Consider the following 26,716-nt stretch of genomic DNA (forward strand, 5'->3'; position numbering starts at 1 on the left):
CCTCCAGAGAAACAAAGACAAAGGTGCCCCTTCAGCCAGACCTCCTAATGTAAGCAAGCTGTTCCCCTCACCAGTTGCCCGCCTTATGTATGGTCTCAAATTGATGTTGTTAATGCAGTGACAGATGCACGAGGTGCCATTAGTAGGTCTTCCTAAATGGAAGCATAATTTTTACCCATCAAGATCCTTTTACCACGCTGGTGCTTGCAACCTTCACTGGGGAATAGAGCCCCAGCAGGGAGCTGGTCGTAATTTCAACAGGATCTCGTGGAAAGGCAGTGACAACAGATGCATGCTGGTTTTGGGGCTGGTTTGAGTCAAAGCATCCATGTTCATGGCAGGTTTGTCTCTCCCTGCACTGAGGTTGGGCCTGGTTTTGGGTTATTTGGCTTATTGTCTTTAGTTATTTGTCTTTTTTGTTATTTGTTATTTGTCTTTAGTTAATTTCCTGGGCCAAATCCAATGCCTGCACATGTGGGTGGGACAATTTGTATTGGTTTTACTGGGATTGCATCAGAGGTCCAATGACCCTTTGACAAAGAGTACCTCAGCAGGGACTGGGACAGCATCTCCCCAAACACACTGGAAATGGGGCTTAGGAGAAAGTCAATCATTAACACAAGCTTAGAGCACAGTTCCCCTGCCCTTGAGTAGCTGCCTTCACTCAGTGCCCGCAGACAAGGGGACAGTTAGCAGTGCTGCAGAGGGCCAACTCTGTGATGTGGTGGTTTGCCTGCTGGGTTCTCTTCTGAGGTCAGCAGCTCCTTTTGGATCATGCAGCACTGGGCAGCTTTCAGATGGGAACAATTTTTGGTAGTGGCCATCATTACAGGCTGCACATGAGATGATTAAATCTTCAACAGATACTTAAGGAAGTATCCATGAGACTGGCTTTTGAGCACAGTTGCACACACACACATGCATGTAAAAGGGGCTAGTAAAAGAGGAGAAAATAATTACCCTTATTCCCTCCTCCTCCAAGGGGCCTGTCCCCACCACAATCTCTGTTTCATCATGCCAATAAAACTGGAACTGACACTATCACTTGAATTTGAAAAACTGCTTATCAACTCGTGAACATTCAAGGGAATAACTGTTCCCCATCAGACCACATGCACTGTTTAAAATGTGTTGCGGTGGACGGGGAGGCCGTGATGGGGAAACCAGTGCCAGAAATGGCTTCTACAAAGCTGGCAGCTTAGAAGAGGAGCCAGGAGAGAGATCCGAGTGCTGCATGGTGCGCTGTGGAGAATTCAGGTGCAAGCTACAGGAATTTTCTCACTGGAAACCCCTTCCAAGAGGCTGGCAAGCTTGCCAGGCACCAGATGTTTGTGACTAGTTACAAAGAACTGCAGTCAAAACCCTTCAGACGCAATCTTCTTTTGTGAGCACACTTGTCGTTTGCTGGCTGGTCTGTAATTAGGCTGAGCCTGGAGGAGAGGGGGCCCAGGGATCTGCATGCATTTCAGCCATGTGAGTCTGAAGGATTTTTTACCATTTTTATTGTCCATGCTGGTACTGAGGAGTTTGCCCATGCCAGGAGGTAGGGTCAGAGTCAGAGTATTTGAAAAATGCCGGAAGTTCGTGATAAAGAAGGGAATGTCTTTTGTGAATGAAAATCAGGGATTGCTTCTGGCTTGGTCACTCATGGCCTGGGTGACCTGGGGGGACCTGAGTTAGTGCTAGGCACTGGGCTGTGCTCTGTCCCTTTGTGCTCAGGGAGCCTTGCCAGAGTATTCAGTGGAAGTACTGTGCCATTTATTTGGGAACTCCTGGCAGTAATGAGGCTGTTGCTTGCTCTGTGTTGCTTTTCATTCAGCTCAGGCACAGGACAGAGGGGGTTGCTGAAGGCTAGCAGTGGAGGTTGGTGTACAGTGCTTTCTGGACTATGGTACCTAGAGAAACATGCCCAAATGGTACTTTTTGGACTAATTCCAAATCCTGAGGTTGGGGTATGGGGTTCCTGATACTGTTTTCTGCCTGCTGTGCCCAGGAGAGCCAGATGCGGTACTGAACTGGGGAATATGCTCTATGGCTGGGTATGCTGTGGGGACACAGTGCCAGCCATTTTGCATTTGGTCTCTTCAAAAACAAATACAAATGCGCAGGAGTTTAATTTTCTTTCTCTTTTCTTTGTGCTGAATCACCTGAGATGAGGCACGGGCTGAATGCACACACTCTCAAGGGTTCCAGATAGCATGCTTGGTGGCTGTTCAGAATCAAATCATCTGCAGAAATCTATAGAGGATCAACTTGCTGTTAGCTCTGTTTTATGACCCAAAGGGAATTTACAAAGAAGATGGAGACAGACTTTGCTCAGAGGTGCCCAGTGAAAGTATAAGAAGCAGCAGACAAAGGCTGCAGGGTTGCAGCAAGGAAAATTATTAGAAGATATATAAATTAAAACCCCAAGTCCCAAAACAATCAGTGCAATTGGTCAAACACTAGGGCCATGAGTAACCAGATCGAACTCTGAAGTTGGCTCAGCTTTTAGCAGGAGGTTGGACTAGAGACCTCCAGAGGCCTTTCTGACCCATATTTTTCTTTGATTCTAAAGATCCAATAAATGACCAACTGTAATTGCTGTTGGACTTGCTGACCTATATGGCATCTCCCAGTCCTTCAAGTCTTGCCACTTCCTAGATGATTAATGCCTTGTTAAATCACACTATGCAGAAGGAGCAATCATCCCTCCAAATGCATGGACTACCACATGGACTGGATACTCTGAATGGCTTCTAGGAAAGGCAGAGAAATAATGTGGAACATTTCTAACAGCTCCAATGCAACCCCTTCCTTTGCCTACGCTATGGGCAAGAGTCAGCACTGGATGACATTCCAATACTAAAACTGGTATTAAACAATGGAACTAAAACAATGACAGTATTTTCACACAGCTTGCATGAGTGAAGCTACAAACTCCCAAGTCTTTCGTCCTACAGCTTAAAGACAAAACAAACATAACAAAAAAAATTCCTCCTTGAAATGTAATTTCCTCCACTGAACAAACCAGCAAGCTAAATTCTAGGAGCTGAGTTATGCAGGAGGTCAGAGTGGAGGTTGTGAGCGGTCCCTTTTTGGAACCTTTTTAAACTCTATGGAAATCACAGCTCCAGCGAAGTCAATGGCAGTTTTGTCCCAGTGATTTCAGTGGGGCCATGGTTTCCGGGCATGGATTTGTGTTCTGCCTCAAGCCAACCCTGCTCCCATCAATCATACCTCTGTCAAACTAGTTAGAGTGAAGGAGGAAGGACTTGGTCCAGGCAGAACAGCACCATCTCAGCTCAAACAAATGGGCTCTTGTTCCAGGGACAGATTTACCAAGAGATTTCTGTGGGCTGTCACCTGTGAATTAGTGGGACCCACTGCTGAGGGTGCCCCTGGGTCACGGGATGGGGATGCCACTGTACCATAACTTAGTCCTCCATCCTGCCACACTTCCATTCATTCCTTTATTTTTATTAGCTTGGGGTATTTTTTTTTCTTTCACTTCTCCAAACAAGAAAGAAAGAAAAAAAAAAAAAAGAAAATACTTCCTGAGTGATTTGATGTGGGAAAAGCCCCACCAATGATCTTCCCAGAGGCTTGCCATCCTCCCTTCCCTCATGGAATGAGAGAATGGCTTGGCTAAGTGGGACTTTCAGTGGTCTGTCAGCAATCCCAGCTCACTATCTAATTACTTCTTCGCCTCAGGCTTCAGGCCTCTCTTTTTTTGCCAAACAGACAAACAACTTCTGGTCCAATTTGAGATCCCTTTTTGCTGTGTGCTGTTCTTGTGGGACCACACCACCCCAGCAAACATTTCTGGCTTGACCAAACACAAATTGCATCTAGGTCTATATAATAACCACTCTGCATTCATTTCCATTATGGAAACACAATTCCCTATTAAATTTCAAAGTGGCTTATTGGCTCAGAGACACAGCAGAGCAGCAGATCACAGAGGGAAGAGCTGCTATTTGGACAAAGCATTATTTGTCTAAATAAATGCAACTTGATATTTGTGTCTGTAACTGTACACAGACTGGGAGATTAGACTTTGCCTTTATATTCAACCAAATGCACTTTCACTGCACATATATATCTGGTAGCTGCTGTTAGATTGTGCATTGCTGTCACCATGCTGTGTGTGTCTAAATAAATACATCTGCAAAGAACCTTTTTTCCCTAATTAGTTTAAGTTAAACTTTCTCCCTTTTATTTTCTGAAAGGACATCAAAGTGACTGGATCTTTCTGCATTGAAGAGCTCTCTCCTTTCTGGCACAATATACCATGTATCAGATAAAGGATGCCCAGTCTGTAGCCTATCAATCAGCTGTGGCACCCTAGAAGGATTTATGCTGCCCACAAACCATTACTGCTACTCGCTCTCCTAAAGATCCTCATGTCTTCTCCAGTGGCTTGCTAAAGTACCTCTGGTCTTGGAACCAAAATTCAGGAATCACCATTTCCATCCCATGCTGCTGTGGCAATGCACAGTAGTTTGTGTGACTGAAAATATTCCTGTGATGCTGGGTGTCTGCACAGGGGGTGCCATGGCAGCAGCAACCCCACTCTCACCCTGATGGCTGCAGTGAACCTCCCGCCCAGACCCCTGACCAAAGGTGCCACAGAGTAATGGGCACAGAGTAATGGGACCCCTGCCTGGCTTCATCTGATGATAAAAGTGCCCAGGCCTTTGGAGCAGCCCTGGTGAGCTAAGAGACAGCATCTGAGCAGGGTGGGGTGTGGAGGAGCCTGCTACCACTTCAGAGCCAAGCATAAGTGCTCAAGGAGGTTTCAATCTCTCTCCAGATCTCCACCCTAACTCCAGGGCTCTGAGGTCCAATTTGTTTCACTTTGTGCTGTCAGAGTGATTTGTCTTTGCATCTTGTTGAAGTTCCTGCTGTGTGCTGCAGAATCATTTAAGACTTGGCTGCTGCTTTTATACAGAATTACTCTTTAAGACCTGAATACGACAAAGGACTTAGAAAAGGGAGTTTTATTTTGATGGGACTACTCCTATATTTAATGGTAGCCATGGGCTTGACTTGGCTAGATCATGGGATGAACGTCATGCTCTAGCCTTTCTGAATGTAAATTCTCACAAAAAATCCTGGGAATTAGATGTCTAATGGTATCACCACAGCACACTAAACCATCAGAATAGTGCTGGTTTCTTTATAAAGCAGCAGTGCCTAAGACTATGTATTAATGGCTGCAAGCGTTTTAGTTGATAAAATGACTTATTTACCTACATAATGGGAACTGAGCATGACTACTGCATGATTCTAAAAAGTTAATTTACCTAGACAATCTACTCACCTGTCTGAAATCAACCCTGTTTGGGAGACACACCGAAGCAAATTTTTACCAACTTTTATGAGGAGGAAAAAGTGGGGATGATGACCTTATATCCAACTATTAATTCATCTTGGTTCAACCATGACAAATTCCATGCAGTTGAACTCCTTCCAACTTGTTCTGAGCTGTGAAGCTCTTGTCTCGCTCCACGAAGTTACTGTGTAGGTTAATGGCTGTTTCTTTCTCTGGCTGCAGTGATTTATGCAGCATGTATCCATATCCAGCTCCTACAGCTTTGCTGTAGGATACTGACTGTAGGTCAGATGGTGAGTGGGAACTGATCGAGGTTAAGAGTGACCACTTTTTATGGCTGGGTGGTGCTAAGCCAGCCGATCCCTTGTCTGGAGCAGTTTCCTTCCCAACTGCACAGCTATACCAGGATGGCTGAGGAGGGGGCCCAGGGGAGGAAGTGAGCAGTGGGGGCAGGATTGTGATGGGGGAGGAGAGTGCTGAAGGCCACTTCAGCGGATACTGCTGCCAAAAGGAATGTTCACTGAATCACAGCCCAGTGGCACGTCCAGCCAAATCCTGTGGAAGTTCTCAGTGTCAGGGACATAATCCTGCTTTCCAGCCCAGTGTGCCTTGATGTCATTTATTCAGCTCCCAGTGTGTTTGGCAGCTCTTTGGCACAGTGGTAAGGCATGGAGTACTGAGTGCTGAAAGGGGAAGTGCCTGGTGCTGGATGGTAGAAACCCCAAACTGAGGGCAGACAGCAGAAAAAAAAGATGCTGGTGAGAACATGGTCTCCTGTCTTTTGGTGATGGAATAGGGCATTTCTGCAGAGAAAGGCTTTAAACTGTGTCTGCTTTTCAGTGTTTGCAGTCTGGGTATTACGTTTTAAGGAAAGAAATTGGGTGAGCAACCTCTCTCTATGAGAAGGAACAGCATGGTAAGGAACCTCGCTTTGTATATGTCTCCCTCCTTCCACGCTCCACATTTCCAAATACTAAACCAAGACTGAATTACTGCACTATAAAATGAGTTGAACCCACCGTGACCTGAAAACTGGTTCAGTTTACAGCCAAGTCCATAACCCAAGAAGCACAAGGGATCAGCAAGGGGAAGAGAAATGAAAGTGCAGAGCAGAAGGAGTCAGCAGGTAGTCCTTAACAGCCTGCTAATCACAGTGAATAATTTATTACAGCAGTGCCACTGAGACTACAGAGCTTTTAAACCAGTATTTCCTGGAAATGGTTTCTGCTCATTTTTTATCATTTGTAAATTTGAAATCTGCTATCCCTGTCTGCAATGCAAAGGTGTTTGCAAAGGTCCCAGGAAATGACGAGGAGCCCAATGAAACATGAGTCCAATACATTTTCTGACCTCACTTGATTCTGGATGCCCTAGAGAAAGTCCAGCCTGTTCTCAATACACCCTGTGGCTCAGCAGCATGCCATTGAGAGGAGTGAGACACATGCTCCATACCTCTGACAACAGAAACCAACTTGGTGTCAAATCAAACACCCTCCTTGAACATGAGGATTTATAACCCCTCCCCAAATTCTCTTTGAAAATAACCAACTCGATGTTAAAACCCTAGATGGAAGGTCACACTTTTAGTGCTATCTTCAATCCTTCTGAGATCTTGGCCTCTATTGTATCATGTGGCAAGGAGCTGTGCAAGTGAATTGGGCTCCCTGTAACTAATTTGAATTTCATATTTCTTTTGCCTTTTTGACTCTCCCTGTGTTCTATGATCAGTTAGGACAGAGAGCAATTTGTCAGCTTCCTCCTCCCCATCATTCACTACTTTCTGTACATTTCACATCAATCCTTACTTACCGTTTTTTTAAGTTACTGGTCTGTCATTCCTTCACCGCAGGAAGCACAAGTTTAACCACTCCATCAATGCAATTACTGACTTGACAATGCTTCATTATGCCCTAAAGCAGAGAGGATCTATTTGTTCTGCAATAAAGCAGCTCTTAATTAGGCTATTGCTCCTCCTGTGTAAATATCTCATTTTGCCTCTGGAATTGGGAAAGTTCACTCTATCTCTTGTTGTTTGGAAAAGGCCAAGTGGCAATGGACAGCAATCTTTCACTTTCTGGACACAGTTAATGTGCTGATTACTTTGCTCATGCTTTCAACAAGCAGGTGATATTTCTCACATCAGACACTTAAAACTACTGGATTTACTTGTGCTCTGCATTGCTTGGTAGGATGGGTCCAACTCGCCTCTTGCTTTTGCATGTTTAAATGGGAAGTCAACCTGTTACTTTTGCTTTGGATTCATGACGACACTACAAACTAAAAATTAAATTCTTTGTCATGAGAACCCAAAGACTGTTGCATTGACCTTATGGAAAGTGACAGAGCATTCTCACAGCATGCTTCATTTAATCTCAGAGAAAGCGTAATGCTGAGAAGAAATGGCAGAAACTGGTAGCTGTCACAAGGACATTTTTTGTCAAGTTACATTAATGGCTGAATTTTGTGATGGCTAACATTTTATCTTATTTCTAAAAACCTTTATTCCCTTTGGGTTCTCTTCAGTAACCAGATAATGCAAGCAGTGATAATGTTTATGAATCTGAGAAAAAAGGCTCACTTTAGTTTTCATTGCCACAGCTTTCTATAGAAGAAAATGAGATAACACTATATAGACATATCTATTACAAAGCAACTAAACATTACCAGATTCTCCTTTAAGGTAATTTTATTTTTGGTGATAAGTTAAACATTTTCTCTGTCTTTTTATCTACCATATGAAAGTCCTTTGGCTGACTTTGTTAATCATTCACTCTTCAGCTTGGAGTTAATTGTTTACTAACTGTTAAGCTGTTTGCACTGAAAAATGCCTTTGGGCTCTTAAATCAGTGGGAATATCTCACTAGAACAACAGAGATATGCCTGGTGCTACTACTTGGGTGTGCAGATCTCACAGCTCCAGGCTACGCTGCTGCTCTTTGTGTACAGTGTCTGGGGATGGAGTGGAGCCACATCCCTGTGTGCTGGTTAAAACGGACACACAGCACTCACAGACAAATGCTCACATTGGGCTGCTGCAGTGCCTTGGCTTTCTTTCCAGTTGCTCTGAAATCCAAGCAAAAAAACCCTCTAATGACCCTTCACTGAAAATGATGGGTTTGGTCTTTTCACAAGAAAGCGTTTGCAGAAGCTAAGTTTAACACAGAGGGAAATGGATCCTGTCCACCCTGGAAGCTGTGAGCTGCTTCTACACAAATGACACTGGTTCTGCAAGCCCAGCTTCCAGAATGCCTCAATATATGGTTGGCAGGACAGCAGCCATCAAGCCACACTTGATATTCCCTTCTTCTTGTTCAGCTGGAGTGTTGGATTTTGTGTAGTATACCAAAACTTTTGCAATTATTTCATACCCAAGAATGAACAGCCAGCAGATTATAACTCATAGGGACCAAATCTGCACTACAACAGGCAACATTCAAGGGGAAGCCTTCGACAGGGCTTGCTGAGTCTGTGAGCCAGTCCTCCACAGACAGAAGAAAAAGGATGACCCTCAAAGTGATGGCTTTGGGTAGATTCAGGGCTTCCACAAAATTCAAGCATAGGCAGGAAGGAACATAAAAATAGAAATACAGAGACACATTAGTCTCTGCTGTCTAGGCACAACCGCATTCCAGTTTAATAGCCCTGCATTCCCACCTGAACCACCCAGGACTAGGTGCCAGATACCCATCTCAGCTGCATCCCCAGTAATGCTGGAGAACTTGATGCCTGAGTGAGAACAGTGCAAGCAGGATGAGGTTCTGGCCCTGCGTCAGCCTCAATTCCCCTCTCCAGTCTCATCTAACTTGCTGACAAACCTGGTTAGTTTTCTAGAGACACATGGCTGATTTGCTCCAGCAATTTAATGAAATCATGGTTTTGAGTGACTGCTAATGGGATCGCCTGGGATAGGTTCAGCTGCTTAGTGTGTGTTACAGTTTTACTCACAAGCACAAGAAACATGGAAATCTATCTAGGATGACATATAGGAAAACAATACAATCTCCCTCATAAGACAAGCAAGGTTTTTATATGCACCTAATATAAATGTCTTGATTTCAGCTGGTTTCTTGCTAAAATTTTCTGCTTGTGCTTTTTTTTGTTCCGGGAGATTTATTTTTCCATTGTAAGTTTTCAGTTTGTTTCTGGCATCAGCAATGTGCAGGAACAAAATATTAAAGATCAGAAAAGCCATAATCTCTTTCCCCCTCCCCCACTAATTTTACCTTGCAGAAAGTTCAGTCAAGTTTACCCTCCCATCTGCACAGCAAAGACTTGAACCAGCCCATGCTGATGCAGTGAAATGAATCAGATACTGTGGCAGGCTGCTCCCAGATACCAGGGTTATCGAGTGCAATTTTACAATCTAATTAGCAAGAGGATTAAACACCATGCCTCACTGAGGCAGTTGATCTGCTCTTGCCAGAGGGGTTTTACCACCTGTGTAGGGTAAGAAGTCTTTTTACTTGCTCCACAGAAGGTAAAATCACTCCATGGAGAAATAATGAAGCCTTAACCACTCTGTCCAAGTCCCATCCCTGATTTAGACTGTTCATTTTGGAATAGCTCTGCCAACAGATGGGGTTTGCAAGCATCATGTAGCAGAGAAATGCTCATCTAGGCTGTCTTTTCATTGCTGTGGTCTCTGTCTTGTGGCAATGGACAGATCCGAGCCTGTAAATTCCTGCCTTCCCTTCCCACCCAACCTTTCCTCATAGATAAATGACCACTTCTGCCACAATTCTTAGTGGTTTATACATAAGGCAGCACCATTGTTTTGCGTCTCCTGGATTTCATACATGATTTGCTGAGACCAAAAAAACTAATTCCCAAAAAAAGAGAAAACCAGCAGCCTGTATTTTTAGGGTTACTTGGAGAAGAAGGATCAGATGTGCCTAAAGCCCCTGATTTGAGGTGCAGTGTGAGTGCTAGAGGTGGGCTAGTGGGGACACAGAGAGGCTGGCGAAGATTTAATCAATCTCCAAAACCAATGCTACAGAGCAGATCACCCTGAACAGCTGAGAAGGGAAAGTAGAAAAGCTGAGAAAGGAGGCTTGACCCTTCTGGTGGAAATGTGTCTCCTCTCATGCAGTTAGAGCACCTGATCTCTCCTCTCCTTCCTTCTGATGTTCTCCACCAATCATCCCAAGACAGATGACAGTAATTGCTATAACGTGTGAAAGGCTGAGTCCTGTCACGGCAGGGCACTAATTTCTTCCGAAGAAATGTTTGTATTCCTAAGACTGACTTCTGAAGGCATCTTTTAAGTACATGTCTTCCCTGGGGGGTTGGCACTACTGGAAATATGTGGGTGCAAACACCTAGCCTAGGCATGTTTTAAACTACCATGTGAGAGGATAGCTTGCCCTGCAGGTAATGATTGATCCCAAATAGATGTGTCTTATAGTCTTTGTGAAGACCTCCTTACTCTCCTTGTCCTTTCTTTTAATGAATAAAAGTCCCATTAATAGCCTTCAGTGAATAAAAGACTAATTGATGCACCTGTTGTCTCTTGCTGCCTCCTTAACATTTCAGTTTTCTACCAAAACCTTGATTTTAGTTCATTTTAATAGAAGATGCTCTCTGTGAGGACTAGGCAGTGTCCAACTTGAATGTGACCAGAAGAGGTGAAAGAAGAATTGGTACAGAAACAATGCAAAGACAAATACAGAACTTAATTCTCTGTGGAAGCTTTTGCATCCACAGAAGAGCTGCCTAGTTGCTCCAAATCATCCAGTTCTGCAGCCTAAAGCCAGCCTGAAGCCTTGCCTCTTGATGTCTCCACAGGTCTGCAGTGCAACAAACACTGTTGCTCGCAGGCTCTACATTCCCACCTGCAGGGCTTGTGCTCAGGGATGAGGTTTCTTATATTAGATGGCATTCTAAGTGGGAAAATCAGAACACAAGGATCCCCCTCATAGGCTGAGCTCAAGAATTAAAACTTCCGATGCCTTTTTTTTTAGGCATGTGTTGAAAGCAGCTTTCTCTGCTACCTTGACATTAACTCTGCAGTTAGGAAAACTGTTGCTTATCAAATGTAATGCTGGTCCTGAGAAAATCATGCAATTTTACTTTTGTAATAAATGGAAGCAGTTTTCCTGTCTTTTCATCCCTTTCTCTCAGATCATTTATGGCTTGACAATACAATATCAAGGGTTGGCTGAGCACCCCCAATCCACCATTGTCAGTGAATGGAAGGCCTCCAGCACCTGAGAAGATCAGCCCTTGAGTTCCCATCTATGTCTTATGAATCACATAAAAAAGAAATGTAAATTGCAAGATTAAGTGACACTTATTTCCTCCAAACCCCACAACTTAAAAAAAATTATTAGCTACTTTTGCCCATTAATTCTTTACAGACATTGAGACAAGTTTGGGAGAAAACAAACATCCTTCAAAAATCCCATTAATCAATGCCAGCATTTGGTGTACATCACACCCTTGACTCAAGCTATGACATGTGTGACAAGCCCAGACCTTGGTAGCAAAGCAAACACTTACCTTTCTTGGTTTCACTTTGTCATGGTAGTCATATTGAAAAATCCCCTTGTAGCTAAGTCCTAACCACCATGGAATTCCCTGCTTGTCCTGAAAGAGAAAACAGAGGGAGTTATATTGAATATGATGGGGAAATGCTGGAGATTTCCTGTGTTGTTGTTCAAGATGAAGATTTGTTTCTAAGTAATATCTTTGTATGGGCGTTGTTAAATTTCCCCCTGCCAAGTTCCCGCAAGTCACAAAGCTCTGTAGTGTTCAGAAGATATCTGTTCCACTTTTGGCCATGACATATAAAACAATTTAAAATACATCACATGTGATCAAGTTACTCAAAATGCTGTCAGGGGTGCTGAGGAGATTTGACATGGGTCCCTTGTGCAGTGGTGCATCCTCTTTCTCTTCCCTGTAAATTATTCAGTCTGAACACTCTGAGATTGGAGAGGAAGGAAAGCGAGTCACCCAGCTGACTTGAATTATGTGGAGGGATTTTAGCATTAGTCTTGAAAATGCAGCAGTAATGGGATCTGAGAGCTACCAAGTGATAAGGTCTGACAGGCTCGGACCCAACTGCTTTGTGTCTGAGTGTGCAATAAAATGTCCTTATGGAGTAATGGCTGATATCTGATTCCAGTCTCTGCAATTTACTGAGCTGAAGTCCTCAATGAAATTACATCTGTTCTGTTAATGTGATAGAGAATGGCAGGGTAAAACACAGCAAAAAAAAAACCCCACATCAGGCAGAAGCAAACCCTATTATGTGCAATATTTGCTGCCTCATTGCTGCTCACTGCTGCTTATTGACCATGGGGAGCTTGCTGGAATAGCTCTCAAATCTTTGCAATATTGAATATCCAGCCCAATCCACTAGATTTTTCTTGATCTAGAGTAGTCTGGATGCAAAGGGTGCTGAAGAGATCCTGTACTCTGAGAAAAGATGAGGCTAATGCTTTTTGCAAAATAATAATTGTATTATTACATCCTATTAGCAGGAATAGACTATAAACACATCTCCTGAGACAGGTACAGTCAGATATTTGTGTTTTTATAGTACCCCATGTGAACAAGACATTACAGATGTATGAAAAACCATATGATCTGTGCACAGAGATAATGATGAAACACATCAAAACTTCAGGGGTGATAAATGAGGGAATATGCTCTGGGGAATGTGGCTCTAGCTTTCTTTCTATGTTTATTGATTTCTCTACTTAAAAAAAACCCCAAACCTACACAGCTGGTCAGGCAGGGAAGTAATAATAATAATAATAATATTATTATTACAAAGCTGGAAATTTTGGTGATAAATCATTAGACAAAAGAAATGAGGAACTTCATGACTAGCTGCATGAAGTCCACACAGAAGTGGAGAGAAGTTTGGGGATGAGAATGTGCTACCTATCTCTAGAGTATAAGACTGTTCTGGCATTAAAAAGATGTACAATCTCTGTATCCATCTACATATCTCATGTCAGGGGAGCTACAGTATGCAGGTCATGGCTGGCCCTAAAAAGGTGTTCATGGATCTGCCATCTGGGTAAGATCTGACCTCTTGGAGCTGCAAAAAGGACTGTCTGCCAGAGATGTGTCTGGCTTGTCCCTTTGGTGGTGGCTCGCTGGCATTGCCATGCTGCTGACTGAGCTGAACACTCCAGCACAACACTGCAAGAGTTTTATCTCCAAGAACAGGATTTTCCTCTTTGGAATTGTATTTACTAAACATGCACACACAGCTGAAATAAGTTTATCCTACCTCAGGAAGTGAAATGAGACTTTAGTAGCAGTGTATTGTATTCTGAGCAGGATGGCTGTTTGTGCCTCTCTCCCTCCCTCTCCAGCAAGAGTTTAATTCAGTGAAGGACCTTCTTGTAGCACGTACCTTTACTGCGTAATAATGCACTCCGTATGTTGGGAGGGACTCTACAATGCTCATGTAGCTGCAAAACAACACAGAACAGAATAACACGTCTGAGAAGCTGAGAGGATCATCTGAAAAAAACTTTGATAAATAAATAATTATGTCAAGAAATACTTAAAAATGAAGCATTGCATGAGATGGGAAGCATAGTTACATATTGTATTTACAGTTCCGTAGAAATACTTCGTAATGAAACAAAGGTCACAAAGAAATCATTCTTGTTTCACTTACTTTACAATTGCTTGACCTCTTGTCTGACCATTTAGTTTCTTGTAATGTTCAATGACTCGATCCTCACTGGAAAGGAAAAAAAAAACGTATGTTTTGTATAATGGCATTATCATGACTAAAACTCTTGTCAATAGCTGAAAAGATGCTTCTGTTAACACAGCTACTGACTGATGGAATCAAAAGATGCCAAGCAAAACCATTAGATGATGGGATTTGGTGCAGAGCAGGGTAAACAAAAGGGGAATCACAGACTGAGAATAAAAATGGTTTTCTAAGAGCTGGCTCTCTGGAGCTTCCATGCATGTCATGTGTCTATCCCATGCCACCACACTGCATGTGGTTTAGGGCAATGTGAACTGGCATTCCTCCCTCCCTGCATTTCCTGGGTCCAGCAGGACCCCCTAATGGGGCCTTTCAGTTGCCCACCATGTGGTAATCCTTCCCCAGCAGAACTGAAGCCAGTTGTACTGCTAGGCAGTGTGAAGGAGCGCAGCAGGGTGGGATGATGGTAGATGACCTCACCACTGGCTGCTTAGAGATGCCCATGGGGGCTTTTGTGGAGGACTGCAAAGCATTTCACCAGCCCAGCTTAACATGACTGCATATTCTTCTCATTGCTGCCTTCCCCATTTGCACCCCTGTGCCAGAGAGGACAGAACCTCTTTTAGAAAGACAGCCAGAATCTCTGGAGCCACAACTTCTTTTAGAAAGAAGAGGCACAGGGAAGCTGAGGACTGTGCAGCCCTAATAATGAAGAGAGAAAGGAGAACCAGAAACATCAGTGAAGGCAGCAAAGTGCAATTCAGAGACAGTGTTGGATTGTCAGCAGGGCCAGCTTTTCCCTCACAAGGCTGTTTTTTATCGGAGAGGTTGTTTAACTGCTTTCCTTACTCACTCACCAAGTGGCTTCCTCCATTCACCCTACAAAAATAAAAGAGCCCTTTTCAGAGCTGTCCCATCAGCAGGGCACAGCAGGAACAGGGTGCTGACTGAGCCAGTGACACATTACATGGGTAAAGGAATGGTCCAGCTCTCCTACTAAATCCCTCAGAATCATTTTAATGCTTAGAAAATGATCTCTAAATTCTACAGCTATGAAACATATTCAGCACACTGATCCAAGCAAGTACCACAGATGTTATGGGTGTGCACATGAAGGCAGAGCCTGGGTCTCCTGCCATGATTATCATAAACAGGATTACTTTTGGAGCAATAACTGAATTACATGAGTGTTCCGTATTGGAAGATCTCCAAAAACCATCATTCTTAATAAAAAAGATAGACAGAGAGGGCTTACAGCCCTTTGAAATTACCTCTTAAAACCATGATTACATGTGGATGCAATTCCTCTGTCTCAGACAGGAACAAACCAGGAGTGACTTCTCAGAAAATAATGGAGTTTCTCCAGTGGAAAACACTCCTAGCTTCATTTTCCACTCTGTGCAGTTTATTGCACAGATCAAGCTCTCATGTGCTGCCATTCAAGGAAAGCGTAGATGTACCTGGACATGCTGATTACTTAATGTGATTCCGGATGTGCTCTGCTTTCTTACAAATTATTATTATAAAACAATTAATATGTTCCTAGACCATACTCCTTGGGTAGGGAAGCCAATTGATGTACCATGTCCTTCAAAAGGACAGATCAGATGTCAGGAAGCCTTCCTGAACAGCAGGACAAAGAACTGTGTTTTTAACCCATGCTAGAAATATGGCATAGTCCAGGCTCTACCCAGTTCTTCTAAGCAAATGCAGGCAATGCTACATGGTTCTGTTAGGGTACTGATGATTTTTCTTAGTAAAATGTTTTGTGGTCTACAGATGTTAAGTGCCAGGCAAGTATCACCTTTGTTTCTTCTTTCCTTTGAACAAAAAATATAAAGCCTGAAATATCAATTGAGCCATATTTAAGAGTGGGATCTGTGGCCTTTCACCTTCCTGCAGCACTGGCTTTGTCACTGGGGAAAGAAACATGTACTCCAGAGTACAATTCATCCAATCTATTTTGGACAGATTCCTTGGGAGGAGGTTACTGCTGCTTCTGTCTGCTGACAGCAAAGGGAGCTGAGGGCACCTAGCTCAGTTAGCAATGTCCACACTGGAAAAACATTCACAGTCACAACAATCTATGTGACAGTCCCTCCTCTAACAATTCTCTGAACTTCCTTTTCCTTCTCACTGCCCTGTGCAAGAAGGATCATCCAGCACAGAGGTTGCTTTCTGCCTCCAGCTCTGGGTTGGAGGGTTAAGCCAAACACATGCCAGGGAAAACAAGCAAAATCATTCACGGGTCAGAAGGAGCATTAGCAGAGCCTATAAACATACTCCCCTATAATTTCAGCTGTTCATCTCCAGGCAGCTGCTATTGACAGCTGGGAGAGTGCTGGGACACTGCTGGGACCACCAGCTGACATCTCCTCTCACCCTGCTCTGCCTTGTTGCTGTGTTGGTGACACAGAAACTCATTCACAGTGCAGGGCTGGCAGAGGATGCTTAACTAATGTGGAGACAGAGACACAGAGGCTGCCGAAGCACTGCTGTCTATTTGCCAGCTCATAAAACATTCCCCCCAAAGCTGCAGAAATTAATACATGGATGATATTCTGCAGCAGACAACTCTGATAAAGATCTTTAGAACTAACAAGAAATCCATCCTGTCCCAGCAGCTTATAGAACTGGACAGCAGACAACTTGCAAGCAAATGCAGGCCTTGAGTTTCTCATCAATCAGATCCAGATTTTCAAAGTTAGTTGCTCCCTCCCTCTCTTCTGAGCACATGTAGCTTTTTAAAATAGCTGTCCATTCATTGCTGTTCCTTAGTGTTATTCTGTTTCTAACCTGATTTTTCCATTTTGATTACATTATTAACAAATAATGTCTTTACTTGCAGTCATATGCTGTCCCTCTGAAGCCACCAGCACCTCTTAGGCCAAGGGACCAAGAGCTGGACCAGGGCCTCAGGTCTGTGTTGAACCAGAGAAAATCACTAAATAGTGATTTTCAGATGACATTTTCAGAGGTGGGTTTTCTGGCAACATTGATGCTAAAACAAGCTCGCATTCAGAGACTGTGGGAACTTGGGAGAAGTCTATCTTCCCCCTGGTTTGTTGAAAATCCTAATCTAGCATTCACTTTTGTGTTGCTGCACCTCATATCGGCCTCATTACTGACAACTGAGTACTGGACTGGCTTGTTAGGGAGGACCTGAAATGAGATAAAATGCAATGACAAGTGTCTGGAAAGGAGCATTGTGAGTTAACACATTTCTAAAGGTTCTCTCCAGTCTCTGTGATTGGTTTTGTGTCTGTTTCCATGAATGGCCAAGAGGAATCAAAACTCAGGGCCTCAACTCCTGGACTGTGTGGGAGGACCAGAAGCTCAGCTTTCATTTAAAAGAAAAAGAAACAAACCCACCAAAAAGCCCCTTCTTTCTTCACCAGTAATCAGAGATGCCAAAAGACACTTGAGAACAAGATGGGCAACTGATTATTGTGAACCTGGAGAAAACTGCAAGAGGTTACAGTGAAGGGAAAGGCCTACACCAAGGGTATGGAATCTGGAGACTCCATGAAGGTGGAATCAGAGGCACAAATTGTCCCGATCTAAGAATCCAGGACCCATCCCACAGGTGTTGCTACATTTGGTAGGTGCAATAGCTGATGCTTTTTAATGGCGTGTATGGATGGAAATGTATTATTTTATTAAGATCTTCTACAGCATCTTGAAAAAGGTATCACAGTATTTACTTGATTACCTCTTTTATTATCTCTTAATCCACTTCAGCTGACAAAAATATAGTACAAAGTTCTTTTGTTTGTCTGCTTTAAACTAATTAGAGCCATTACCCATCCCATCTTTAATGTTTTAAAAGTTTCTTGCCAGGGTTGGATATTCACTTGTGACTGCTTGCTCTCACGCTGAAGAACTGCAGAATGAAAGTGATTGCTCACAGAAAAGGTTTGGATGAAACCTGCATCTGGTACATAATCTGCATGTGATGTGAAGAAGTGTCAGAGAATACAGTTTTAAAAATCTGCTCCCTTAAATCACTGAAGTTTGATCTGCAATTTTGAGGCTTTTTGTCTGATTCACCAACAGACTTCCTGAGAGCATTAAGTGTTTCAGAGAGTGTTTAGAAAAAAGCCATCATTAAAAAATAATGAACTACTAATGTTAAAGAGGTCTTTTAGACCTGCTTACTGACATGAAATCACAAGGGAGTCACAGGACTGTAGCCTCTGATTTTATTACTCCATTGGCAACGCCACCTTCCCAACCTGTGACCTGTTCTGAGTCACATGAGACCCCCCACAAAATTAAGTACAGCTGCAAGTGCTGTACCTTGTGTATAAATGCAAATACTTATATTCTGAGCACGAGGATTTTACATGGCTCTTCTCACTATGTGGCACTTCATTAAGACCTTAGGCCATGTTGTTGCTGAAGGGTCAGATTTGCCTTCCCTGTCAGTGCCTACTTGTTCCCACCACTCCTCTTGAGATGGCTTTCAGCTTGAGGTCCCAGTCTGTCAGTCAGCCAGCCTGCCCGGAAATGTATTGCTTTTGAGTGTATGGAGTAGTTTTTGGAAAAAGAGATGCTCCTAAGAGGAAGACCATTCTTCTTCAATGAGACGGCAGCCTACATTTATAATTTTTCATGAAGATTTGATTTGATTCTCAGAGAGAAATATCAGGAGATTGTGATGATCCACAGTTATTGTGTCAGTGATCCTAATTTCAGCTGGGGACTCTGAATCTCTCCTTATATTCTCAGAAAGGGATTAGGAGACCTCACTAGGAGCTTGCCTATGACTTGACATTAGGTACAGTTAATTCCACTGTTGTAGCCATGCTAGGAGAAGAGGATGACCTTTTTGGCAAAGAGAAGGACTGACATCATAGCCTACAAACTGATTTGTTTCCCCCTGCCATCCTCAGATTACCAAAATGCAGAAATGAAAAGAGTAGCAGATAAAGAAGCTCAATCCAACCCCCAGGCTTGCAGCCTAATGCTTTAAAGACAAACATGAAAGAGCAACAAGCAGAAAATGGAGTGAAACTACCCACCCTTTAATGAATAGTCTTTCCCCAAATTCTTTCCTATTTGCACAGATAAAAGAGATATGCAGGGTGGCACAAAGAATCTGTGTGTGTGGCATGTAAAATCTAAATGTGACCCTGCTCCTAACTTGAGCTTGTTTTCCAGTGCAATAAAGACAGAGCAAACAAGCATCCACCTCCAAACACTGAGTTCACATAAAAGGAGATGAGTTCAGCCGTGCCATACAGAGAGAACTTGCAAGATGAAACTGAATCACTCAGGGCAAAACACTGACATTTCCAACTGAGAAAACTCTTTTACAAATGCAAAGTGCTGTGAAAGTAAATGGCACATTAAGCCTCTTGATTTCATTGGGACATTTGCACACTTACAGTGGATTTTTGGCCAGGCATTTGGCAGATGGGGAAATGAGGCCCGGGATGGCAGCTCTACTTGTGTTAAGTCATGCAATGAATCAGTGACAGACTCAGAGGCAGAGGGCAGGAATCTCTGCATCCCAGTTCCACCCTCAGACCACACTGCCAGAGGCAGGTCCTGCACGAGGCATTGAGGAGAGTGATACATTACCAGTAAGCGAGGGAAGGATGCTCCTTCAGCGCTGGTGTTGGAAGGGCTGGCAGCTTCTTTAATTCATTCCTTACAACTTCATTGCTGAAAGAGAGTCCAAAAAGAGGATCAAGCTACAAGAAAACAACCACAATATTTGATATGACTTGACCTAGCTGGCACGCTGCTATGGCTCTACATCTGTTCCTTCTTAACAAAAGGCGCTGGGGTTTCCTTTTTCTCCTCTCTTTCTTTGTTTTATGGCAGCCCAGTTAACTTTTCCCTCTATTATCAAAATTGGAGAGAAGCTCTCCCAGATGGTTACGTTGAAGCACTTCCTACCAGTGACTGGACACAAAAGCCACCATGTCACATGTCACTGAGCAGGGTGTCACGGACATGTTCATATAGGGAAAAAAAACCAAGGGGGAGAGAAAGTGATGCTTTCAGTTGCAATTATAGATCTTTATTTAATGCCTTACAAACTGCTGCAAAAAGTAATAATTTGCCTTCTTAGCATCGCAGGTTGCTCTTAACCTCTTGCCCAGTGACCAGTCCTCTGCATAACATCTTCACTGATAAGACTCCACTTTGAATTTGGGTCCTGCTACACAAAACCTTCCTACACAACCAACTCACTAACACTATCCTCCCTGCAACCTCCAGTGGCCACAATGGCCAGCTGGAGCAGCATCACTGTACAACAGAGAGCAGGGAGAGCTCATCAAATGGGAGGCAGATTCTCACAGATGAAACCGTGGGATTTTCTCGTACAAACCCCAAATGCCTCTCTTCCCACTTTTAAACACACATGGAATTGTGTGCACATAGGAAAAAAAAAAGCCTCAAAGGCTTGGGAAGGAAGACAGTGCTGCTATTAATTTTTAAAATTGTAGAAATACACAGCCAAGAGGGCCAGACAGGACACGGAGGAGAGCCAAAGAATTCATGTTTATTGGCTGACTTCGTTCCAGCAAGTTTTTTTGCCTTCTTATACCCTTCCCTTTATTCTACCCAAACGTGCGGCTGTCCTGGAGCTGCAGAGAGAGCCTCTTCCAGAACTCCAGATTCCCCAGCCCACTGGATTCTCCCATGGGGCTGGCAGACAGGCAGACAGGTAGTCTTGACCTCTCTGGCTGTAGACCAGAGATCCTGACATCCGCTAAAGACTTGAGGAGCTCTTGGACATCCCAGATCACCCTGGGTTTCATCCTTCTCTCTGGGACAGTCTGTATATTGACTCGTAGAGAAGTAGTAAAAATATTCCCACAGCATTTCTCCATTTGCACATCTCAGGAGCAGGCTCTGCCTGAGACCTAGGTGGGTTTGTCTTAATTGGAGTCTGCAGGTTAATTGCTAGGTTGGGCCATAGGGTAAACCACTGACATAAATCCTGGAGCAGACATTTTGGGCATGTCTACAGACATTTGTTATTTATTATTATGGTAGTTCCTTGACAATCAATTAAGTAGTTTTAAAACAGGACCAAACTTCTAGTCAGAACAAATCTGTGAGACATGGCCAAGTATGAATGAGGCTCAAATTTTGCAGAGTGAAGATGTGCTGAATAGCACACAAGGACTGAGGCAACTGCTGCCATGCTAAGCACATGGAAAACCACTCTGTAACACCTCCTATGCCAAGCCAAAAGGCTCTTGAAAAACAGAGTTTGAACACCCACTCCTGCCCAAATCCCATGGTCATTTGGCCATCAGAGAGCTCTTCTCTTCTAAGTGCAAATGCTCAAAACCTATTCAGATTTATTCTTCCACGGCAGGTAAATATCTGTACAAGTCTGAACATGAAGCTGCTCTGCACCATGTTATCTGCTGATCTGGAAGCTCTGTTCTGTGACTGACAGCCTAGAAAACAAGTTGCTGCTTTTTAGACTTTATTGCCAAGAGCTGTCTCCCCCACAGCATGTGCACACTCAGCTCTTTCTGAGTTTTTTGACATTTTGAAAGAAACTGGGAAAAAAGAATAGAACTTGGGACAATCAGAGTACAAGCAGAAGTAACTGCCCTCAAATGAAGATTTTTTTTTGAAGCTGGCTGCTCAGAGAAGGAAGTTGAGAGATTTCCAAAACTTTTCTGGGAAAGCACAGAGTGAGTTCCAAACAGGGACTTTCTGAGCCCAGAAATCTATCAAATAGGGCAAGATTAGTGGTGACTAACAATCCCTGAGAGTCTGGGAAAAACTCTGAGACAGTAATGGCTCCTATAAAAGAAAGGGCTAACATCAGTCAGCTCTGCTTTTTCTGTCAGTGAGGCACAAAGTTTGCCTGTGCTGTGATAAGGTCTTTTAAGAATAAGAGAAAAAGACATTTTTAGTGATGTTGGGCAGGATTAACATTTCTGCTCAGCACCTAGAAAATGCTGTACGGATAGTGCCTCAGCCTCAAAGCACCTCAAAAGTCAGGCAATCATTTCCAGGAACAAAAAGGTATTTCATTCTGTGGTCCATGCATTCACTAAGCCTTCTGGCAAGACTCATCTCAAGACAAATGAATTTAGACTCCCAAAAAGATGTCAAATAAAAAAAAAAAAAAAAAGGAAAAAAAAAAGACTCAGGTTGCATTTGAACTAGCAGTCATGAGGTCACTTTCCTCTCGGCTCCTTTTAAAACACTGAACCCCTCAATTTTTAAAATGTTTCCAGCAGGATCACAAGTGGTTTTTTACTTACTGCCTTTCATGCTCTTTCTAGTGAAATATCTCAGTGTGTTTGTTTTATTACTGTATTTAGAAAGTGTTTGTTTAATCCGGTCACTTGTGCTACTTTTATTTTATATTCGGAAGTGTCCAGCCTCCAGGGCTGACATATACAGAAGGATATTTAGAACACAGATTTATTAATATGCAGGGGAAAGACTCCAAAGACACCTTCTCTGTGTCCCCTAGACCACCTCATTTATTTTTTTTCCTATGGTGGAAATGGTAATATTTAAAGGACTGAATAACAATATGAAAACTGAACTGGAAAAGCCATCTGCATGGGTTCCTGAAAGCTGGTTAGAAAGCTGTAGTAAGGTTGACTAATGGACCTAGAAAACAAAACTCCTTTTTCTTGGGTTTGTTCTGGTACTGCCTGTTTAACGAATCTTGTCCAAATAAATTAATCACCACCTCTTAGTATCTTTATCTACCCATTGGGGCAAAAGGCCTGCCTGGAACTTCATAAACATTTTGTGAAAAACAAGTTTTTGCATACTGTCTAAAATAATTTTGAGCAAGATTACATATGGAGTTGTCTCAGGAAATCCATACATTTTCCAGCATGTGTAATAACAATGGTCAGGAACAAAACAAAACTGCAGGTTAAAGTTACCAACTCTTCTCAGCATGGTAATTCATTCTGTAGAATGCAGGAGGAAATGCATACTCTGAGATTCTCAGATTAGATGGTACTTTTCAAAACACAGTGTTTAGGATTTTACCATTAGGCTGCAAGATTGCAACCCAAGTTTTCTAACCCTTTAATACATTCTAATTGGTTAAATGTCACTTGGTTACACAGAAAGAAAAGTAAGCCTGGAACTATGTTAGATTACCATCTGCCCAAATGTTGAAATTATTGTGAAACTCTGCCTAGCAGGAAACTGGCTGTTAGCTTTCCTCCCTTGTTATTCTTTCATATATTGCTGGGAGACACTCGGGAGTTCAATTGAAATGTCTCATACTGTTTAACTGGAAGAAATCTAGCAATGAGGAACTAGCTGCAGTGGTTCAGGATTTTGTTTTACTCAGAGCTTTTTCTTTCCCATCCCCAAACTGAGGGACAAATGATCAGTATATGCCATTTCTTGCTGCTTTGACATAATAGCTGTTTAAGGCTGAAGAAATGGATTATGAACATTTAGAAACAAAGCTGGTGTGAGTTTCTCAGAGATTTTGGGATGGGACTCTCAATCTAGGATTAAATTACGGGGGAAAAAAATCCCAGTTGTTTTAACAATATGCTGTATTCCCCCACAAATTAGCCAGGGCAGCCTTGGTAATTCCTTTATGTAGGCCTAAAGAGAGTCACACCTGTAGGATTTGTGTCCATGTAAGGAACTGAAATTTGTCCTGCCCATGCTCTGCCAACCAAGCGTGACTCAGCTCCCAACTAGAAACAAGATTAGTTTGAGCTAATAACCTTTAGATCTGTCTGCAGGGTACTAGTTTAGGACTTTTACACAGGCAATTCTGTGCCTTTGAAGTCAAAATGTTTGCGGCTAATATTGGAAAGCACAGATCCAATCTTAAGTGTCCGGTTCCACCTGAAAACCAGCTGAACAAGGAAACTTGATTGCCCGAAATTCAATGGTATGTTCCAGACTAAAAGTAAACATATTTAAGTCTTGTCAGCTGAAGCATTTGGGCATTCTCTTTCATTAATGTGAAAATGCTTTAGTGCAGAGGAGTAGGAACTTCTTAAGAAGAAAAGCTTTTTATTTTAAACCTCATTCTGCCTGAATCTTTATCAACTAAGAGATGGAGGCCACTCACAGCAAACATTAAGAAATACTTAGTTGATCAGGGTTTCTGATGAGCTTGTTTTTGAAATGAAACACACATTAGAAATGGAAAAGGACTTAAAAGAATTGGTCACTGTAGCTACTAAACTCATCTGTCAGGGCTGTAGTGGCATTTTACTTCAAGACAGGTGAGAGTGACTTGTGTTCTCTAGGCTTAGCAAAACCTGGGACTCACTGTGATGCTCAAGGTGACAAGAAGCAGTGATAACAGACTCATGCATGGTAATGCCCTACCAAAGGATCGTGTTTGAAATGTCACGAACTGCTTTTTGGAAAAGGAAAAAGGAGTATTCTGAGCACAGTGATTATTCTGAGGTATGGGATGATTTCCTCGAAAGCAGCAGTGGGAGCTGCTGTCACTGAGGATGTATCAGTTCACAGAGGTAGAAAGCTGACTGTTAACTGAGAGTTTGTAAGATTGATTCTGCTTTTTGAGTTCCCACAAGGCCCAGAGAGTAGACTTGCAACTGCACTGAAGAGTCCTGAACCAGCTGCAGATCCTCCACGTGGCTGCAGTGGGGATTGGAGGTCATCCCACCATGGGCAGGTGCCAACACGCAGCTGGAGCTGTGACAGTTTGGCTTTGACTATCCCAGCACCTGAGGTGATCAGCAGTGACTCACAGGAAGGCTCCCATGGGGAACAGCAATTCTCCCATCACTACCAATGAGCCAGTGCTTATGCACTTTTCTGGATCAGGGCCAGAGAGAAACTGTACTCTCACAGGCTATAAATCTGATGGTGGCAGTAGACAGGACAGGTGTGGGAAAGCTGCAGTCTGCGTTCCAAGCATGCAACCATTTAGAATTACATTATTTCTTCAAAAACAAAGAGTTCAAGAGTTCAGCCTTCACACAACATATGTTGCCATGCACAATACATGATCTTTAAATCTCAGCAGCAAGACAATCACAACTGCAAAGCTTCTCTCTTTCAAAGAGCAGGCACTTCTACGTTAAACAGTACTTCAACTAATTTCAGACACTGAAGCTAACTTGATCCCTAAGAGAAGTCAGAACATTTGCCTTCACCTGCAGTTCCTCTGGCTGGCCTGAGGCTTGGTTTGCCTGTCAGATTTTACACTGCTGATTCGATAACCACTAATCTCAGCAGGCAAAAATCTTGACCACAACAACCTCATGTTGACTTCAGTAGCACCTGGATCTCACCCAGCACATAAACCTGTGTCAGTGCACATTAGATGGGAGCTGCTAGACAGACATCCCTGGGAGATGCCAAGTCTTCTAGACCATAGAGGATCAAGGTAGCATTCTTATACCTTCCTCCAAGAACAGCCTTTAAACTGGAAGATTGTTTTGTCCCCAAAGTCCATATATAAATTAAGATCCCTAGCAATGCCCTCCAATTGTTATTATGAGACCCCCTCCTCTGCCTCTGCCTGACTTGGATGTAAGGAATCCCCCTTCCACTTCAAACACTGTGATCTACAGGGGAAAGAACTCAGAGCTGTTTTAATGGGCCTGGTGATGACAGCCAGACTGATGTGGTGGGAGCAGTGAAGACCATGGCTTGAGGTGTCTTCTGTGCCCTCAGAGAAGATTCCTCATTTCTCTGTGGCTTAGAGAAAAACACTGTGATAAACTCAACCCTTCCTTTTACAAGGGACATCACACAACTTTTAGCAGGTGGATACTTTCCACCAGCTGTTTCCATTTCTGGTCTGGAAATGGGGACTTGAAGATAAAATGCTTTCAGTCCTATTACTCTGAGTGATCTGATTCTTTTCTGTTCCGAGTTTCATAGTCTGAGTGTACACTTTTCTGAGTGTGTTTTCACTACAAACAAGACATTCTGGCAAACAAATACTGCTCCTCGTAGCAAAACCAGTGGTTTATCACAGGTTGAAATGGCAAAACTTTGCTTGGCACAGCTCTTCTGGACTAAGTGCTTGGTAGTGCATTGAAAACCAGACTGAAAAGTCAGAGCCACATGCACTCCAGTACCTCCTAAATAAACAATGCTGATAGCCAAGTTATACCAACTTGGACAGAACTGAAAAATGAAGCAAGACAGTATTTGTGTCTCTGTGGTCAGATGCATGTCAAGATTTTGCAAGTTCATTAAAGTTTTGAGAAATGACAAGGCAGAGCTTAAACTTCCTTTTAGCAAGATGACCTTATGTCATCTCAGATTCCATGATGGGCAGGAAATATCTACAATGCAGTTCCTTTTCACTGATTTGTCACCATCTTAGCTGGCTGGAAGTTCCAATCCACCAAAAAGTGGAACCTGCCTGTTCTTCATGGCCTCCTATCATTACAGTCATGTTTCAGTGTATTGCAATGCTGACAAAATTAGGACAATTTTTAGGCTCACCTGAAAACTCAGCCCCACTGCCCATTTCTTTTCTTCTCTGAAACTAACTTTAATGGATATTGTGGTCCTCCAGACAAGATGAAATTCTTAGCATCATCAGTTCTCCTGAGCTTCACACTAAGAACTTCCACGTTTCTCACATGAGACACCAAACAACCATCTGACCTTCAGCTGCTACTAATGGGTAAATCATAGACACGGTAGACTTACAGGAAAATCCTTGGGCATTTCATTAATAGCCTTCTGAAACATCAAGTACAGTGACCTCATTGAATTTCTTACAGAAAGTCTGATGA

General features: G+C 43.0%; 1 protein-coding gene across 10 annotated transcripts in view; it reads right to left on the reverse strand.

Moving 5' to 3' along the window:
- The window catches only part of FRMD4A (FERM domain containing 4A), a 357,044-nt gene that overhangs the window by 42,145 nt on the left and 288,183 nt on the right, over positions 1-26,716 (reverse strand). For all 10 annotated transcript variants that reach the window (XM_038154023.1, XM_038154022.1, XM_038154024.1 and 7 more), the window contains 4 exons: positions 19,587-19,670; positions 13,959-14,024; positions 13,689-13,746; positions 11,816-11,902 (listed from right to left, as the gene is read on the reverse strand). In XM_038154023.1, coding sequence (XP_038009951.1) covers positions 11,816-11,902; positions 13,689-13,746; positions 13,959-14,024; positions 19,587-19,670 — 295 coding nt within the window. The remainder of the gene's footprint in view (positions 1-11,815; positions 11,903-13,688; positions 13,747-13,958; positions 14,025-19,586; positions 19,671-26,716) is intronic.

The sequence above is a fragment of the Motacilla alba genome, chromosome 1A, assembly GCF_015832195.1.
Source record: "Motacilla alba alba isolate MOTALB_02 chromosome 1A, Motacilla_alba_V1.0_pri, whole genome shotgun sequence".
NCBI classification, from domain to species: Eukaryota; Metazoa; Chordata; class Aves; order Passeriformes; family Motacillidae; genus Motacilla; species Motacilla alba.